General features: G+C 41.7%; 1 protein-coding gene across 11 annotated transcripts in view; it reads left to right on the top strand.

Moving 5' to 3' along the window:
* LOC147487934 (rRNA biogenesis protein RRP5-like) overlaps positions 1–13,969 on the top strand; it is a 33,980-nt gene extending 20,011 nt beyond the window's left edge. Inside the window, exons 7-21 of one of the 11 annotated variants that reach the window (XM_086572866.1) lie at positions 9,313–9,419; positions 9,522–9,602; positions 9,731–9,805; positions 9,902–9,997; positions 10,070–10,238; positions 10,357–10,419; positions 10,607–10,678; positions 10,804–10,904; positions 11,161–11,314; positions 11,391–11,756; positions 11,854–12,033; positions 12,242–12,863; positions 13,287–13,383; positions 13,459–13,615; positions 13,693–13,969. In XM_086572866.1, coding sequence (XP_086428992.1) covers positions 9,313–9,419; positions 9,522–9,602; positions 9,731–9,805; positions 9,902–9,997; positions 10,070–10,238; positions 10,357–10,419; positions 10,607–10,674 — 659 coding nt within the window. In that variant the 3' untranslated portion in view covers positions 10,675–10,678; positions 10,804–10,904; positions 11,161–11,314; ... (4 more) ...; positions 13,459–13,615; positions 13,693–13,969. Of the gene's footprint in view, positions 1–9,312; positions 9,420–9,521; positions 9,603–9,730; positions 9,806–9,901; positions 9,998–10,069; positions 10,239–10,356; positions 10,905–11,160; positions 11,315–11,390; positions 11,757–11,853; positions 12,034–12,241; positions 12,864–13,286; positions 13,384–13,458; positions 13,616–13,692 lie in introns of those variants that run through there. The other 10 variants (XM_086572865.1, XM_086572862.1, XM_086572864.1 and 7 more) reach the window with 10 other exon arrangements.
* The last annotated feature ends 1,641 nt before the right edge of the window (positions 13,970–15,610 follow it).

Here is a 15,610-nt window from a genome sequence, read left to right on the forward strand (position 1 = left end):
ACCTAAAGTAGGGCCTATATATCTATTGGTTCTTCTTCTACATATTCATTTAAAGTTGCTGAATCAAATTTAAATTTGATAATTATTCCTCCAACAACAGAATAGGTGTGTTTCTTTCTTTTTTTCACATTTTTTTTTCTCCTTCAATTTCAATTAGGGTTTTTTTTTTCGAAGGAATCCAATCCACCTTTGATATGGTAAAGGAAGATGGTACTGAAGAGCCTAATTCCAAAAGGCCTCATCATCAATTAACAACATCTGTGTCTTCCACAACAAACATAATGGCTCGAAGCTCACCCACTTCTCCCGATGAACGTCCTGTAAGTGTCTTCTAATTAATAAATTAAAAAAAACCCTTACCTTCTTGGATAGCTTTCCATGTAATCTTGAGGCTAAGCTCTTGGCTCTAGCTCTTAAAGAATCAAGAGTATCCAACAAGGATTTCATTAAATCCAGAGTTGATGAATGATGTGCAGAAAGAGCTTCTTCAACATATTTTCCAACATCTCCGTTCCCATAGTATGATTGATTGACTACAAAAATGCAATTTAGTACATGCCCCTATTTAAAGTCTTACTATGTAGTGAACTTTTGCGCATGATATTGATTCGAGTAGTTAATTGGACTTTTGGAGAATTGATTCGAGTAGTTAATTGGACTTTTGGAGAAATGAGTATGCATAAAATATTACGTTGAGGAATTAAATGAATATTCGCATGATAAAACAAGACTTCATTGGCTTCTTCTTCTGTAAGCATGATGACTTCTTATGTCTTTATTCATGGTGGAAACTGCTTAAAACTCCTTGAGACTTTGAATTCTACAAAGAAAAATCTCCTCTGGGGGCAAGACGTAGTATAACCTAGAAATGAACCTATTATTAAGTTTTAAGAGTCGTTGTATATTATTTTTCTTTTTTTCTCTCTCTCAAGGATCTTTCACTCTCAAATATGGTCAAGGAGGTGGGGATGAATGAGTTAATGAAGGAGGTTATGGAATCCAATCCAATTATCTGCAAAGCGTGTTTGGCCGTCCCCACTTTTCTTCAAAACTCTTTATTTGTAAATTCATATTCATACGACAATACTCGGTTTTTTCAATTAGAGTCCTCTTTTTAAGTTAAATTAAAATCTACCTTTGCAGGAGGGACATGATATTGATTTTTTTAACTGAACACCACTTTTCCATATTATTAAATCTTTTCTATGATAATATACCTATATTAAATTCACTCTTCGAGCATTGTCTTCCATTTAAACTATTTGTGATGAAGCTTACTGCAACAAACATACTTAATTTGTCAATTGTCTTTCCAATATGCACCATATGTTGATAGTCAATTTCACTGGAGCCTTTTAGTTGGTTGTTCAACGAACATATCATATTCTATGTTGGTTATATTTCCATGGTGGTCATAGAAACATTCTTATAGTGGTGTTATTTTACCTATATTCTTTGAATTGATTGTGTTCAGCCCATTGTCTCATATTCTGTTATAGGCTTTCTTTCAGTATGCTTTACTGATTAGAAAAACATAAATCCTTCAAACAAAGTATACATATATTATAAGCAATGAATCATTAGCTATCAATATACATATATTATTTATTCAAGTAGACTTTAGGCTTTTGAATAATTAGCTATCTATGTAGCAAGTCCGGCCATAGGCCGGGCCAAATGGCTAGTATAATATCAGAACTGAGTTATTGTGGTATTAGTGTGGGCTATTGTGTTTGGCCCAAAGGGCCTGTTGTTTACACCACATATCCCTAGTATGTTTGTCCACGTGAGAGAGTGTGTTGAGATGTTTAGTACCACATGGGATATGTTAGTCTTGGAGCCTCTCCACTTATCACCAATTGATTTTAAGTTGGATGCCTATCTTTAATAGTATGATTTTGGTATGTTCTTGTTCTCCTTCAATTTTCAAATCTTATGAATTAGAAGCGTGATAAATTTTGTGTACTTGCGATTGTCTTGGTCTATCCTGTGAAGGGAAATGATTGCCTCCCAGTATATTTGTGCATGTTTAATGCATTCCAGGTTTTTGATGCCCCCAAATTTCCTGAAACACATGCTAGTACCTTAGGCTTATGTAGCAAAAGGAAAACATGTGCTTTTTTATACTAATGCCTAGATGCTCCAACAAATGCCATGCCTACGGCACAATTTGACTCGGCTCGGGCTTGTCCACGAAAATCTGCCCACCGTTGAAGCACCAAATATATATTTTCATTTAAAGCACTTGCTATTCAAGATTGGTTTTGTTAGAAAGGGCTATTTGAGAGTTATAAGTAAAAAAAAAGAAGGAAAAAGTGACTTGGATCTAAGAAAGAAAGAAAAGAGAAAGAAGGGTTGTCTGAGAGCGTTCCCAAAATAAGATTTCTCATAAATGGAGTGAACGATAAGAAGTTATAACTTCGAATTTCAATAATTAATGTAAAAACCACTTTTTGCTGGGAATAAGAAGGAGATCTAGGTTATCGTAAAAAAAAAGTACAGTGCTTCTTTGTTTATAAAGGAGATAGGAAGGGGATGTGGTGCAGCACAAGCAAAGGGGAGTGAAGGGAGGACATTCAGTGACGTCATGGGGAACAGGATTGCAGGACCATATGTATACTGGTGGGAACAAGGATGTAGAGGGGGAGGAGGGAAGCTACTATTGAGGTTCATTCGTCTAGCAGTACTTGAAGCGATGTAGTGCGGTTGTATATTTTTAATCTAGTTTAGGGGACAATTTGGGGTGTATGACTGTATGGGGCTTAAGGCGTTAGTTTCAAGCTAGTTGTCTCTGTGAGGCTTGAGGCGAGCCCAGGCCCCAGAGGGCGCTTGGGGCTTAAGTGGAAATATTTTTATTTTATTTTTACCCATCTTTGAATTGACCAATTTCTCTCAAGAATATGATTGTTTTGTCCATTGAACAAAGATGAGGGTGCTTATGAGGAGTGTAAAGGAGCGTTTTGGTTTTCTCCTAATTACTACTAGGATGAACGGGAAGGGTTAGGATTTTTGATGTGACCGAGGTCGCTTGTGGAGCTTAACCTACCTCATTATCTTCTCGTTTTTTCCTTTTTCTCGGGAGAGAAGAATCAGTCCGACTTAGTTCCAAAGGTGGTATTTATAGAGTTTTGAGAGGAGATCCTTCGACACGCGTGTATTCTTTTGTACAAATGTAGGGTGGAGATCGGATGAGTGTTAGGTTGGATCTGTTATGATTGGGGGTAGATCACGGTAGTCCCTATTTCCGGTCTTGAGATTACCACTAAGATATTGGCAATCATTACCCCTTGTGTTTCTATCCGGCGTTCTATATCCGATAAGTGTTCAATGCTGAGATGTCTTTTCGCACCACCTACTCGAGCTACTCGCAGGTCGGTCTTGAGGTCCCTTGGATTAATCTATGAGTGCACCGCTTCTCGAATCCGCCTTGGAGGTCGATATCTTCGGTTAAACTTATGCTCCACGCGAAAAGCGATGCCCTTGAGGATATCATGGTGTATGGAAAACGCTTCGGACGGGCGTGGTGGAGGCGTGAGCGAACATAGTGGATGAACCGACCGGTAGAGCCACTTTTGAATATTGTGGCTTTGTGAACTGGCGGGAAAAAGGTAGTTGTATCTTACAAAGAATCCATATGATTGAAGCGAAAACGTGTCAACGCGTTATGCGGAATCTGAAAGAACGATGCCTTGGAACACGCGATGTCACGGGCTATAGCTTAGGATGTAATGATTACTCCTTGGTAACCGAACGGGCGGTTTATACAAAATCAGATTTGGAATACTGAAAAAGTTACTTTTTTTTTCTTCTTCGCAAAAACGCCATAGGGTTTTCCATGATTCCTTTTTTTGCTTTCCTCTGTCCGTCCGTTATTTTAAGTAAGTAGGTTATTGTAAGGCTATAGGGTTTAGAACCTCTTTGATAGAAAAGGGGTTGTTATAATGTCCGATTCAAATGACACTTTCGGTCGGAGGAGGTCCGGAGAGATATCTTTGAGTTGTGGAGAGTACGAGGATGAAGAATCGTTAAGTGTTGGCGTGGGGTTGAGTTAGAAGAAGAAGATAGGATGGGGGGGGTAACGCCCGATCTCGGTCGAGAGATGACGCGTGGCTAGTACGTCCGTCGTCGGGGAGAGGTCGGCATCAAGCGATGTGCCCCCTAAAGAGTGAACCGTCGTCTTTGCTAACTCTTTTCCCCGAAATGGAGGGCGCAAATGGGATTAATGTCCCCGACACGGAGATATAATGAGCCACGGCCCGAAAGTGAAAATGTTCAGTAGTGAGGAGTATAACCCGCCCGAACGGTGGAGTTATAATCTGTGAGGGCCAATACCGTTCGAACCGGTATCGCGACTTCTTGGCGCTTTGTTGGAAGTCGCCACTGTCGGTTCGTGGGTAACACTTATTTAAGGTGTTCGACCTTTTGAGCGAGTGGGGAATATGACATAGGTGTATCTGATATAGTGGAGCACTATGTGATAATCGATCGGGGAACATGAACTTTAGCTTGCAAACCATGACGACGCCGTTCGGCAGTGATCGATGGAGTAAGCAATGAGGCCTGGACTAAGAGACCGTTGTTGCTAGTTGGCAATTATTGTGAGCGGGTGTATCTTAACTAGGATTTGTAACATATCCGGTGGGTAGGAATACTTTTTCGTTGTTATTTTTCGAAACGCTTGATAGTCTGCTCTAACGTGTCTTTGTTTTGCTTTGGCTATTTTTATGAAGGCGAACCGATCGTGGGGAGATAGAAAGATTCGCTCGGCCGACTCGTCTTTGAAAAACAAGCCGGTTGCCCGAGGTCGCCATTTCTTTGAGGAAAGGGGGCTGCGATCCCGAGAAGAGGAAGGTGCAAAAGGAGCGGGCTCTAAATGATGGAGAAGCGTACAAGTGATCCGATAACCGAGAGGAGAGGCAGCGGGTGCGAGGGAGCGCAAAAGCGGCTTAGGGGAATCCTCGGGGCAGGATCGTGCAATCGGCCCTGAATGGGGTTCGATCGAGGCTCCCGTAGAGTTGGAGCCATGGTTTTGGTTTTGAACCTAGGGGGCAGGTCGGAGAGGAGGCCCCGCGTTACGCCGGAGATGGTGGACGAAGCCGCGAAAGTAGCTCGACATGCTTGGAGATGGTGCTAGCACGGGGGATCTGATGGTGGAAGCGGCCGGGCCACGGTATTCGCCCAGAGTGGGGCCCGACCTGAAAGCGGTGTCATGGACTTGGCCACTTTGGAATGGGGTCCGGTTTCCCATCCGGTGAAGAAGGCCAAAGGCTCCACTAAAGGCACCGAAAAGCGGTGGCGTCTTCGACGATCCGGAAGGACATTTTGTCTATCCGGGCGAATGGGGCGCAAACAAGACCGCGGAAACGGTGAAAAGCGGCATTTGCCGATCCATAAGATAAATGGGTTGTTTGCTAGAACAAATAGCTCGATGGCAACCGCGCTAGAGAACTAGATGAGAAGGGGTTATGACAACTTGAGGCGAATGGAAATGCGCAATCGTGTTATTCGATTTGAGAAATACCTAGAGTAAGTATTAACTTTGTTCATTGCAACTTTCTTTGCTAGGGTAAGATGGCTAGATGTCGTCGCGCGTTTGTGAGAGAAACGTCCCCTCTATCAATGGAGGAAATGGAGTTTGAGCCTCATGTTCATGGCGATCGAGGGAAAGAGGAAGGTTGGCGATGGAGAAACGGCGGTCATAAAAAGCAAGGAGAGATAGTCGCCTTATATTATCTTCATTCGCCCATGGTGAAGCGAAATGATCGGTCGCCGACCGAATAAAAACGAGGAAGGTCGCCCGATTCACAGGTGAGAGTTCGCCCCGCCATGTAAGGATGTGGGGAGCTTATTCTACTACAGGAAAAGACGGGAAGAAGCGGATGGTGAAACGCTTCGGTTGTCAGAAGGCTTCCATTCGGCTCCATACTAAGCGTTACGAAGGGATTGTGCTAGATGGAGATAAAACGAAGTTGAGGGCGGTGACATGGGGACACCATCGGGGACGATGGATATGGCCGCTTGTTTGTGAGTTCCCCGAAAGCTTAAAGCTGTTGTACCGACCTCCGGGGGAGGCTGGTGTTCTAATGATGTTCATCACAGTTTCTTGCGGGGTATGATAAGCCGAAAAGAGGTTTGCGGCAAATTCCGAGATCGGGTGGTAACCCGCGTGGGAGCCGGGTTGATTTGGGGGTGGACAAGAAGAAATCGGTGATGTCCACCAAGTACCCGAACGTAATCGCCGAGAACGGGATTTATCTTGGTAACGGATTTGACTGAGCTGGAAAAGGAATTGACGGGCTGGATCGCTTATGGAAATGTCGGAAGGTGGCGCTAAAAGCCTTCTTGAAGCACCCCAGACGCCTATGCCGCCTCAGACGAAAAGTATGACGCTACCGAGGAGAACGAAAGAGTTTTATCGTGTGATCTTTTATCTTTCTCGACTAAAGCGCTATCATTCGCGAAATTGATAAGGTGATCGATCTGTGACTCTGAAGTTGTGATTGTAGTTTACATTTCTCTCTCTTATCGAGAGCAAACAATTGTGTTTTTGGGGCTTGAAAGCGATTCGACATTTTCATTCGGGCGAACCGGTTTCCACGAAGTGGCGCTCAAGACTTGTTGAATTTTTGTAATGATCATCGATCCGGATTTCTGGGTAATCCCGTTCGGTGGACGTAGTTGCCCTATTGTCATGTAACGTTGTTTTGGATGTGTATGCATCTTTGTGTGTTTGTGTGTAACTAATATCTTGATCTTAGAAATATCGTCCCCGTTAAGTAGTCAACCCTAGAAATATAGCTTGATGTAGCAAAACCCGGATGGGTTATGGTGCCCGTGAGCTCGGGAGGCGTTTTGCTCGAGGAGATTTTTATGGTTTAGAAATATAGGGCCTGACGTAACAAGACTTGCAAAGGCTATGTAGCCAATGAGCTCCGAGGCTAAATTTCGCTTTAGTCGATCCTAGAAATATAGGTCCTCGACGTTACAAGAATTGGAGAGGCTAAGTAACATGAGCTCCCCGATGCGCTTTCGGCCCAAGGCGTTCTGCTTTAGTCGATCCTAGAAATATATGTCCTCGACGTTACAAGAATTGAGAGGCTAAGTAGCCCGAGCTCAAGTTCGGTTTCTCGCTTTAGTCGATCCTAGAAATATAGGTCCCTCGGCGTTACAAGAATTGGAGAGGCTAAGTAGCAAAAGCTCCCGAAAGCTTGCCAGGCGTTCTCGCTTTAGTCGATCCTAGAAATATAGGTCCTCGACGTTTTGGAGAGGCTAAGTAGCGAGCTCCTCGAGTAGTAAGAAAGAGTCGATCCTAGAAATATAGGTCCTCGACGTTACAAGAATTGGAGAGGCTATGTAGCCTGTGAGCTCCTGAGAGCTGTCTGCTCGCTGAGAGCGTTCTCGCTTTAGTCGATCCTAGAAATATAGGTTCTCAAACTAGACTGGAGAGGCTCGAGCCTATGAGCTCAAGAAGGGTTTTGTGCTTGAGCACGCTTTGAACTCCCCGGTATTTTGTTCCCAGAGACCGAGCCGTGGAGTGGTTTCCTCAAAACTGTAGAAGATGAAGCGACCTCAGAGCCGGTCTCGGGTGATTGTTTCGACCGGAGGAATGGAGATCTTGGCAACATGAGTTAGTGCGACCTCAGGGCTCGACAACAAAAGCGAAAACCTCAGGGTCTTGCCAACAGAGTTGAGACGACCTTTGTGGTCTCGTAACGGGAGAAGAGGTGACGCTTATGTAGCGCTCGAGCTCAAGGGCGCTATATTCACCGGTGTTGTCTCGAGCAGTCCGTGGGCATCCCGCTTTGGAGATCGTCGTCGAATAGCTAGCCTTGAATTGGCGTGACTATAGTTAGCCCCAGCTTTGGAGAATTGACTAGCCCCATTCGGAGATGGCGGGCTAGCCCCTAGTTTATAGCTTGAAGAACCACAAAAATCAAAGCATACAAAATGTGAGAGTAGTAATTCGAGATGCATATGAGCATAATAACTGAATTGAGCCTATTGGATGATGAATGACTATCTCCGTTCGGAGATGGGTCAGAGCTAGCCCCTAGTTTGGAGCTTGAAGAACTCATACAAAATGTATACAAAATGCGAAGCTAACACCAAAGAGTTAGTCTGACCTAACAAGAGTAATTTTGAAGATGCATGGATCATAATAACAATTTGAACTTGTTTAGATGGCAACAATGAGCCCCCAAGAGATGGTTGTGGCTAGCCCCCAAAGAGGTTGATTGACACTAGATTCTAATGTCCAAAAGAAATTAGAACAAAGAACCTAACTTGAAACTTTTCATGGAGCGGGGTAATGTGCCCGCTCATTGTTAAGTGACCGACTAAACTCGGACTTGAGCTTGAGGCTTGCCATGCTTGCGTGGGCTTAAGACTTTTGGTTTATGGAATTTGGATTTATTAGGTGGTTTCTCAAGAAATCGAGACCACGGGATTGTAAAGGAGCGTTTTGGTTTTCTCCTAATTACTACTAGGATGAACGGAAGGGTTAGGATTTTGATGTGACCGAGGTCGCCAGGAGCTTAACCGCCTTACTTTAGTTTTCCTTTTTCGGAGAGAAGAATCAATCCGACGTAGTTCCAAGAGGGTATTTATAGAGTTTTGAGAGAGGAGATCCTTCCACACGGTATTCTTTTGTACAAATGTAGGGGGAGATCGCGGATGAGTGTTGGGTTGGATCTGTTATGATTGGGGGTAGATCACGGTAGTCCCTATTTCCGTCTTATTACCACTAAGATATTGGCAATCATTACCCCAGTGGGATGTTTTCTATCCCGTTCTTATCCGATGAAGTGTTAAATCAGATGTCTTAGTTACACCACCTAAGAATACTCGCAGTCGGTCTTGGAGGTCGCCTTGGATTAATCTGATGAGTGCCCGCTAGAAGTTCCGCCTTGGAGGTCGATATCTTCGGTTAAACTTATGCTCCACGCGAGTGCGATGCCCTATGAGGATATCGCTCCCCTACAAGGAGCAAAGTTTAAAAAAAAAATAGAGAGGAGCAAAGTTTTTTGGATCATGGTTTACTCTGCATTGAGGCTCAAGTCTCAGTGCTCATATCCTTAAAGGCGAACCTCAAGGCGAACCTCAAGGCATGAGCCTAAATGTGTTTTTATTTTAAACACTGGTTATACTGATAAATACTTCTAATCTGCCAAAAAAACAAAAATCAAACAGAAAACAAAGAAGCTATGTATGGCGTGCATTTTCATTTGTCTAGAGGAACTCCTTTTTTTTTTCCAAGTGGGATGAGTCTTTCAGAATGTTTATCTGATTTGCTTTTCTATTTCATTTATTTAGATTTTGAAGGGAACAGCGTGGTACTCTCTGCAAAGCATTCCCTCATTAATTCAGCTAAGCAGCTACATGTTGATGTTGTGCAGTTTCATCCTCATTTACTCTCCCATGTAAATGAGGATCTTTAGTGTTTTCTAAGAAAGACGAATCTTTATTGAGTGTATTCAATTAGGGCTTATTTCTTTGAATGTGTTTTATTATTTGTAAACCAGGGATACATCTGCAACGTTATAGACTCTGGGTATTTTGTCTATTTTCTTGGACGTGTTACAGCTTTCTCTCCTAAGCACAAAGTAAATATTAAATTATAACTTTGCTTTATGTGTCTGTTTGGGTGCCTGTCCGGGTGGGCCGTGGGTGGGACTTGTTTGTTATATGCAAGGGATTTTTTTTAAGATAAATAAATTATTTTTGGTTGAAGGCCACGGATGACCAAATAACTGATACTTCTGAAGCCTTTTACATTGGACAATCTGTTCGTGGCGAGGGCCTCAATGTCAGTGAACTTATCCAAACTGGAATTGAATGGATACTTTGAAATTTCAATAATGCGGTTTCTCTTTTTAAGTTAATAGGCTCCTTTTATTTCCAGGTTGACAGCGAAACTGGTAAAATAACACTCTTTGAAGCAGTCATCTTGCTTTTCGACCGATGCCTCTTTCAAGCTTATTTTCTTTGGGAGGAGAAGGTCAGTTTTATACTCTTAATTATAGTTCAATAGATAGTTAGTTCCAATTAATTATTTTGTTCTACATTTCAGATTGCCAAGCTGCAATTGTCGGACTCAGAAAGATATGATTACAAATGGTTGGAAAGTCTTAGTGTTGGAAATGTTGTTGAAGGGAAGGTTCACGAGGCAAAAGAGTTTGGCGTTGTTCTTAGCTTCAAGGAGCATAATGATGTCTTTGGTTTTATATCCCATTATCAGTGTATGTCATCTTTGTTTGTTTTGGTGCCCTTGGCCTGGTTATATCAATTTAATTTATAGTTCATGGACTTCTTAATTTTTCCTCTCCTTTTTAATAATTTATGTGATATTCTTCGCAGTGGGTGGAACTACTTTGGAAACGGGCTCTATTGTTCAAGCCGTGGTTCTTGATATTGCTAAGGGTGAACGTCTCGTGGATTTATCTCTCAAGCCAGATCTAGTTTCTAGGTTCAAAGATCAGCTTAAATACCCAACCCAAAAAAAGGGTTTTAGGACCTCACATTTGTATTACATATTTGGCTCTAGTATTTTGTGTTATGCTATGCTTTCCTATTCTTATCTGCTCTCGAATTTTATTCCTATTTTCAGTCTTAGAAACGCAAAAAGGACTTGTCTTTGAACCTGGAGATGCATCAGACTGTAAATGCGATTGTTGATATTGTAAAAGAAAACTACTTGGCAATTATTTCAGTAAATGAACTCAATGTCTTTTTTCTCCAATTGTTGATGGGTGGAATATGATCATTCTTTGGTCAAGTATTGATTCACATTAGTAAACTGTGCAGGTTCTTTCTTTACCAGGGTTCAGTCATGTTATAGGGTATTCGTCAATTGCTGACTATAACGCACAGAAACTTCCTCATAGACATTTTGTGAATGGCCAAAGGTACTCTTGGTTTTGATAATTTACATTTCGATTTTGATTAAAATACGGTGTTCTCTTCCTTAAGTTTCCTTTTGGAGTTGTGGTTTGGTTATTAGATACTGCCTTAATTATGTGGTCCAATGGTGTTGTCATACTTTGCTCTTTTTTCTATATAACATAGATTAATATTTCCGTGTGCCTATAGCGTCTTCCGTTTTCTTGTTCACTTTAGCATACTCTTCATGTCAATCATTTTTGAGGTCTCTATATGGTGCAGTGTTGTTGCTACTGTTGGAGCTCTTCCAGCCCCGTCAACTGCTTGGAGATTTCTGCTGCTTCTTAATTCTCTAAGTGAGGCTAAGGAGACTTCTAGCTCCAAAAGAGCAAAGAAAAAGTTGAGTTATAATGTCCGATCATTTGTTGAGGCAGAGGTATAATAGTTTCCTTTTTAGGATTTTCAGTTCTGTTTAGCTTTGCATCTGCTTATGGTTTTCATGTGTTGTTCAGATTACTGAAATAAAGCCACTTGAAATTAGGGCAGGGAACGGGTCAGATATGGCTATATCCGAAATTCCAAATCCGAACCTGAACCCGAATAGTTTGCCAATATCCGAACCCGAATCCGAATAAAACCGAAATCTTCAACCCGAATCTGACCCGAACCCGATCGGATAACACTAAAAATTAAAAAAAAAGCCCAAAAATTATATCCGAACCCAAATTCGAACCCAACCCGAATAAATAAACGGATATAAAAATCGACCCAAACCCGAACTATTCGGATTCTGGTCAAACCCGACCCGATTCCCTGCCCTACTTGAAATGCGTTTGAAGTTTGGTTTTGGATTTCATGGGAGGGTGCATATAACAGAGGTGAAATTTTCTTGTATCATTGTAATCCACAATTTTCTTGTATGAATTTTATGCAACTGAATTTGGTTTTGGCTTGGTTGAACTCTCTTATATGTAGGCAAATGATTATCAAACGGTTGAGGATCCACTAACAAAATTTAAAGTTGGGCAGACTCTAACGGCGAGGGTTGTTGAGAAGGTTAATCAGTCAGAAACAAATAGAAAAAATTACCAGTGGGAATTGTCTATCAAATCAGTAGTACTTTCAAGTATTACAACGTTTAAACTTGCCTCAATGGTATGTTTTTTCACCCATTCCGTTGAGAGTGTAATTTTTATTATAAAGATATATGATCATACTTTTATAGCGCCCTCCTCGCCCTAAGTATTAACCTACTCTTTATTTGCTTTACGAAATATGTTGTTGGGTGCGTTGAATCCTTTGGTTTGTTTATTACACTTGACACTTGAGCACACTAACATGGTTGGTTTGTGCCATGTTTCAGAGGTCAGTGACGAATATTGAAAGTAAATATAGAGTGGGTGAGAGAGTTGTGGCAAAAATTCTGAAGGTCGATACAGAACGACATCGAATATCGCTTGGAATGAGAGAGTCTTACCTGACAAATGATTCAGATGATCACGAACTTTTGGACCAATATACCGTTGATTCCACTGATGATACTAGTGCCATTGACGATTCTCACATGACAATGCAAACAATTGACACGACTAGTGCAGACGATGTAGAGAACGGAAGTGCAAATGGGATATACCCAGATCTTGCTTATGTTGAATCTAGAGCCTCGATTCCTCCTCTTGGTCACTGTTGATGACATGGAGGGATCAGATCCAGGTGATTTTGGAGGTGAAAACTAGGAACATCTAAATGAGGCAAGCGCCATAATTGAAAAGAACAAGAGGCGGGAAAAGAAAAAGGCAAAGGAGGAGAGGGAGAGAGAAATTATAGCTGCTGAGCAAAGACTACTAGAAAAGGACATACCAAAGACTGCTGATGAGTTTGATAAAATAGTGAGAAGCTCCCCTAATAGTAGCTTTCTTTGGATTAAGTACATGGCTTTTATGCTCTCTGGGTGAAATCGATAATGCACACACGATTGCTAAAAGGTACATCTCTAGTAGTACTTAAGTGGGGAAAGGTCATATATATGCCACAATTGATTGGTTACAATTTATTTTTTACTTCTTTTTTAATCAAGAAAGCATCTTAGTAATCTTACTAATCAAAGAAATCGACGAGAATAAAGTTCTCTCGCAATCTATCATTTCTAGAATCTTGGTTTACTTCAGGCTTTCAAACAAAAATAAGAAAGATATTTGATCCCTGAAAGAGATACATTGGATAGCATGTCCGTTTTAAATAGTAAATTCAAAGGGAATATTAAGAAACCCGTGAGTGTTATAGATGTTCATCTTTGGTCATATTTTCACAAAGGAAATATTTTTTACTTGTTTTTGCTCTTGAAATTTTCCTCAGTTTTCCAAGGTGTCCTTTTTTGCTGACGTGACTCCATCTTTTGTGTTATGAAGGGCTTTGGCAACTATAAGCTTTTGTGAAGAAGCTGAAAAGCTGAATGTTTGGGTAGCTTATTTTAATTTAGAGAATGAATATGGAAATCCACTCGAGGTGAAGAACATTCTTTCTACTGTATTATTGTCACTAAAGGTTGGTTTTGCTAAAGTTTTCTCCATTACATTGTAGGAGGCTGTTGCAAAAGTATTCAAAGAGGCATTGCAATATTGTGACCAGCGAAAGGTGCATCTAGCAATCTTTGGGGGTGTCTGAGAGGACTGATCAAGATAAGCTTGCAGATGAACTTCTTGACCAGATGGTAAAAAAATACAGAAAGTCATGCGAGGTATGTGGTGATTATCATTGCATATGTTTCTCACAATGAATTGAACTCCTAAAGCCGGGAATTGATAAAATTTGCAGGCTTGGTTGAGGCAAATCAAAAGCCATTTGAAGCAAGGCAAAGATGGAATTGATGCTATTGTGACGGATGCACTTCATAAGCTAGACAAGCATGAACATATAAAGTTCAAATCTCATACTGCAATCTTTGCATTCAAATGTGGTGTGCCTGTTACTGGCAGATCCATGTTCGGATTATTGCTGAGAGAAAACCCAAACAGAACAGACTTATGGAATGTTTATCTTGTGTCGCACCCAATTACGCGACTAGTATTAGAGCTCTATTTTTTATCGGCTACACCAACATCGTAGGTTGCCTACGTACCCATTTCGGGATCAAGCCGCCGTAGTTCATTATTTTCTCCTCCCCTTCCTCACTCTCTTATGAGCTACCTCTCTCTCCAGCCTTTTTTTTTCTTCCCCTTCTCTTTCTATTTATATCCCTTTTTAATCTCCTCACTTATCTCTCTTTAGGTTTATTTCATGGGGCATAGTATGGTGAGGCCCAATACCTATATAATCAATCTATGAATATGGCTATTACATTTGCCCCCTCTCAAATTCGGCGACGAAGAAGGCGAACCCGAGAAGTCTTTGAACTTTCTTGTCTCTCTCTTTGAACTCCAGATATCCACAGTATCCTAAGGCTGTATACAGTCTTCTTGTCCTTAGAACGTTTCATATCTATGTACTTTGCTATTGGACCGTATGTTCGTGAAGTACTTAGTCCCTACTCTCTTTGTCCGCAAACTCTTGAACTCTGCACTATCATCTTTTTTGACCCTGTGACTTTGTTGGCCCCGAATTGTACTATAACCATCCACTCGTCTCGCTCTTCCTTCATCACTACTTACCCGAGTTCTCCAACCTCAGCCGATAAACTATGTGTATCTTAGATCTCTGTAGGTTTTTGTTATATGTATGTGCACTACACCTTTTCTAACCTCTTTTCTTGATTACTACCATTTTCGCGAAGGGTCTCATCCCCTTCGCTCTTACTCTTCAACCTCTATTATCATGACCGCGAAGTGTCTCAACCCCGTTGTCAGCACTCTTTCATAGAACTCGTTACCACCTCCGCATCCATTTCGCTCTTGCTCTTCAATCTCCATCATCATGCCTGCGAAGTGTCTCAACCCCGCTATCAACTCCCTTTTATATAACTCATTATCATGTTCGTGACGTGTCTCAACCCAGCCAATTGCTCTCCTTTATAGAACTCACTACCATCTCTGCGAAGGGTCTTGTTCCTTTCGCTTTCACTCCTCAAACTCAACATCATATCCACAAAGGGTTTCAGCCCCTCCATAGAATGTGGTTTTCTGAAATACGATACTGGAAATTTTATCAAACTCTGTAAAATATCCAGAAGCAACTCAGTCTGCCCCCAAGTTGGATTCGGACACAAGGGTCTGCGGAGGGCTCATCCCACTCACACTCATTTGGATAGCCCACAGAAAGTTGCGTGTTCGATTCATGTCTGGTTCACTAGATCTCCCCTCTCGGACCTGTCGATGAAGAGGGTGGACCCAAGAAGACCTTGACTTCTCCTATATTCATACTTGAATTCCAAACCTTCGTAGTACCATATGACTTGATCTCAAGTTTTTTGTGTATTCCTATAACACTAGCCGGATAGCACAAAGTATATATGCAAAGGGCTCACCCCTTGTATAGTCTTTGGCCATTGCGGGTAACTCAGTTTGCCCCCAAGTTGATTCTGCGGAGGGCTCATCCCCTCTCTCTAGCTTAGAGACAACTCATTTTTCCCCAAGCTTTATTCGGACACTGCGGTCCACGAAGGGCTCATCCCCCCGCACTCCAGCTTAGAGGCAGCTCATTTTGCCCCAAGCTTGATTCAGACATTGCGGTCCACGAAGGGCTCATCCTACCCGCTCTCTGGCTTAAGAGCAACTCAACTCTATCTCTTCCCACACAA

This window comes from Coptis chinensis, chromosome 7 (genome assembly GCF_015680905.1).
Source record: "Coptis chinensis isolate HL-2020 chromosome 7, ASM1568090v1, whole genome shotgun sequence".
In the NCBI taxonomy this organism is placed as follows: domain Eukaryota; kingdom Viridiplantae; phylum Streptophyta; class Magnoliopsida; order Ranunculales; family Ranunculaceae; genus Coptis; species Coptis chinensis.